The following is a 4,062-nucleotide window of genomic DNA, read 5'->3' on the forward strand; positions in this document are numbered from 1 at the left end:
TGGTCCAGTGGGGGCCCTCCGTGGCCCTTGTTCTCTTGGCCTCAAGAAGATGACCCGAGGGGCGCCTGGGTGGCTCAGTCGTTAAGCGTCTGCCTTCGGCTCGGGTCATGGTCCCGGGGTCCTGGGATCGAGCCCCGCATCGGGCTCCCTGCTCCGCGGGAAGCCTGCTTCTCCCTCTCCCGCTCCCCCTGCTTGTGTTCCCTCTCTCGCTGTGTCTCTCTCTGTCAAATAAATAAAATCTTAAAAAAAAAAAAAAAGATGACCCGATGGCTGGTGACGGGTGAGGTGTGGGCAGGGGCCTCTTTGACTCTCATGAGGAGAGACTGGCCAGATCCCTGTAGAATGGAGCACTTGGCGTCCCTCCGGGGGCAAAGGGAGCAGAGCTGGAGGAGAACCTGGGAAAGGTTTGGGGAACTGGGGACTCCACGAGCTTGACAGGGAAGGCAGTGTGGCCAAGTTGATGGCTCCTCTGCTCAGCTTTCTGGATGTCATGTGCCATGTGAGGGCCCTCCTTGTTCCTGAGGTGTCCCCAGTGCACCCTTGGTATATAGCAGGTGCTCAATAAATACTTGTAGATTAACTAATTTTCCCTGCAAGTAAGGTGTTTATTGTCACCCATTTTACAGAAGAGAGAACCAAGGTCTGGCATCTCTGGCACCATGCCAGGCACTGAGATTGACTCCCCCTCTCTGGGTATTCACAGGCACCAGGACCTAGGAGGAGGAGCAAGCCCACGGCAGGTGGTTATGCAGCAGGGCTGAAGTAGGCAGAGGGAGGGCAGGGAGGGTGGCCCCAGAGGCTGGTAGGCAAGGATGGGGAGGAGGCCCCCATCACACTGGCCCCAGGGTGGTTTTCGGCAACCCCTTTGTTCGTGGGCAGTAGGTGGGCAGGCATCTAGGTAGTAATTAGCAGACAGGAATGTTCAGGACCCTTGGGATCTATCATCAGCCTCATTTTAAGGGAGGAGAGACTGGGGCCTCAGTCTCCCAGTTGGGAAAATGGAGAAGCCATACTTTCCCTAGCCCCTAGGAGGAAGCTAGTTAGGACAAGGGGAGGGGTCAGCCCTGCCCACTGCCCTCAGCCACCCCCTTACTGCCCCAGGTCCCTCTCCTTGATGCCAGCTATTTCGAAGGTACAGGTCTCCTTTCAGGAAGCCTTTCTTGAACACCCTCAGGCAGGGAGGGTGTTTTCTTTCCCCCCTTCTGTGCACCACCAGCTAAGGGCCCCTTTCTGACTCCCCTGGCTGGGCCCAACTTCTGCCCCTCCCCGCTCTCCCAGCCTGGGGTGGAGGAAGGAAGGGGTGAGAAGAGGAATATCTGAGACCCCATGGTAAGCTGAATAATGGCCCCCAAAGATCGCCAGATCCTAATCCCCAGAATCTGTGAATCTGCTACCTAAAATGGCAGAATGGACTCTGCAGATGTGATTAAATTAAGCTGTCGATCTGGGGAAATTATCCTGGATTATCGGGGCAGGCTCAATGTTGTCACAGTATCCTTATAAGTGAAAGAGGGAGGCAGGACAGTCAGAGCTTTGAAGATGCGATGCCGCTGCCTTTGAAGATAGAGGAAGACAGGGTGCCTGGTCAGCTCAGTCAGTAGAGCATGGGACTCCTGATCTTGGGATTGTGAATTTGAGCCCCATATGGGGCGTAGAGATTACTTTAAAAAATAAAACAAAATATGAAGGAAGAGGAAGAAGCCAAGGAATGTAGCTCTAAAAGATGAAAAGCTAAGGAAATTCTCTCCTGGACTCTCCGGAGGAGTTAGCCCTGAGGACACTTCACTTTAGAGGTAAAAATGATTTCAAGACTCCTGGCCTGCAGAACTATAAGATAATTAATGTGTGTTGTTCTAAGGAACTCAGTTATTTGTTGCAGCAGTCAGCGAAAACTAATCTAGACCACCAACCCTGCTCCAGCCTGACCAAGTCGTCCCCCCTTTGATGTCCTGATCGTCCCCCTCTGGCTTCCCGACTGGAAGCAGCGCCTCTCATCAAAAGAGCTCCACTGACATGCCTAGATCAGGGTGGCTATGAGCTAGTTGAGCCTGGAGGGCCCACAGGCATCCCCAGGCTGCCTCTTGGTCACCTGCAAGGCTATCACTCCCCAGAAAACTATCTGGCACCTCCTGTATGCCAGGCACTGAGGACACACATATAAACAAATCAAACAAGAGCCTCCAGCCCCACAGAAGTCACATTTCTCTCTGGAAAATGCCCCATTCCCACCCACAAAACACAGAACCCTGACCCTGGGTGAAGTGAGACAGGATGTGGGCTCCAGAGCCTGGGGGGATACAGAAGGCCTGTGTTCAGTTTGTGTAGAGGGTGGCAGCCATCTGCCTGTGATGACTAACCCAGGAAGGCTTCTGAGAGGAGGAGGACAGGAACCCAAGAGCCGCCCTCCCTGTAGGCTGCTGTCCAGGGCTGAGGCTTCACCTAGGGGAATAACAGCGATGCCAAAAAAGGTTGATGGAGCTCTGGAGGAGGAGGTGTCATAACTGGCCCCGAGAAATTGATGAGTAGAAAAGGGGGTGATGGGGGTTCTAGCACCTAGGGAGAGGCCAGGATGTCTCCTAGCAGGCCAGAGAGACCCAGGAGCAGCCACCCCCAAAATCATGTGGCGCTGACCCAGAGGGCAACCTTGTCTTTGAGCCTTGGTGACCACAGCTGCCCCACAGCGTGTCAGGAGGATCCCAGAAGCCACGACCCACAGCAGTAGTTGAGGCTTCCATCTGCAAATTGGTGCTCAGGACTAAGTGGGAGCTAATCTTAGAGGCTCAGGCCCTATGTGTCCCTCCTCAGCCCTGGCCAGGCCACCCCTGCCCCTTCAAGCCCAAGCCCCAGCCATGTGTGCAGAGAGACAACCCAAGACCAGCATGGAAACAGCTGGATCCCACCCAGACCGAACCTGCATGCAGCAGAGGGAAAATAAGCTCCACAGCCTTGGTGGGGGTGGGAAGGACCGCAAGGGGCCAGGCAGGGGGGTATGACCAGAGACCAACAGCAGTAGCAGCTTTGCCACCAAACATAGGGGCCTCCAGCCACCTGCAGTGCGCCCACAGGGTGAGTAAATCAGAGCCTTCAGCCCTAGCTGCTAGCTGAGGATGCTCCCCCAGGGGTCTGATGATGACTGCGGGGGCACTAAGCAGGACCCTCCGTAGGGGCTGATGGTGCCCCTAGCAGGGTACCTGCACGATGTTGGTCAGAGGGGCTCCCTAGCTGGACTCCCACGGAGACGAGGTTTAGGAGTGCCTCCCAGAAGGACCTTTTCAAAGATGGGGGTCAGGGCAGCCTCAGCTGGATGCCCACAGTGACTGGGATCACGGGTGCTCCCAGAGGGCCCTTGTGGGAATGAAGGCAGGGCTTGCTCCTTGAGAGGGTCCCTGCTCCGTGGTGATGAGGCCAGGAATGATCCCACAAGGCCTCCCCTCAGAGAAATGGGTAATTTCCATGCACCTTGCTAAGGCCTCCCCTAGGATCAAGGCAAGTGATCCTGGCAGGGCCCCACCAGGACACGAGGTCCCCAGGCCTGGAGAGAGGACGTGCAGCACAGATGCATTTACCGTGGCCCCCACACGGTCCTCCCACCCCGTCCCCGCGGAGCTCAGCCAGGGCCAGCCTCTGCCCCCCACGTGCCCTCCGGGGGCCTGTCCAGCAGCCCCTCAGCCTCCGCTGTGTCCTCGGAGCCCTCCTCGGGCTCCAGCACGTCCTCCGCAGCCCCTGGCAGGGCGCTGTCCTGGTCAGGGCCCATGGGGCGCGGCGTCCAGGGTGTCCCCGGTGCGGGCCGTGGCGGGAACCAGGAGAACCCGGGCGCCGGGGCGAGCGCCACGAGCTGGGGCCGCACGGGGTCGGAGGAGGCGGCGTGGGGGATGAGGAAGAAGATGTAGACGCCCGAGACGACGAGGCCCGCGGCCACCAGCACCGCCAGCGCCACTGCCGCGTTGAAGGCCCAGGCCGGGCTGGAAAAGGACAGGCGGCGGGACAGCGGGCGGCCGAGGCGCAGCGGCGGCGGGGGCGGCGGCGGGCGCGCGGCGCGGCACTTGCGCGCTCCGGCCGGGG

General features: G+C 58.4%; 1 protein-coding gene across 1 annotated transcript in view; it reads right to left on the reverse strand.

Moving 5' to 3' along the window:
• Nucleotides 1-1,633: 1,633 nt before the first annotated feature.
• RNF225 (ring finger protein 225) overlaps nt 1,634-4,062 on the reverse strand; it is a 3,888-nt gene continuing 1,459 nt past the window's right edge. The window contains exon 3 of the mRNA XM_044911323.1: nt 1,634-4,050. Within this exon, the coding sequence (XP_044767258.1) occupies nt 3,608-4,050 (443 nt within the window). The 3' untranslated portion in view covers nt 1,634-3,607. The remainder of the gene's footprint in view (nt 4,051-4,062) is intronic.

Source organism: Neomonachus schauinslandi, chromosome 16, assembly GCF_002201575.2.
Source record: "Neomonachus schauinslandi chromosome 16, ASM220157v2, whole genome shotgun sequence".
Taxonomy (NCBI): Eukaryota; Metazoa; Chordata; class Mammalia; order Carnivora; family Phocidae; genus Neomonachus; species Neomonachus schauinslandi.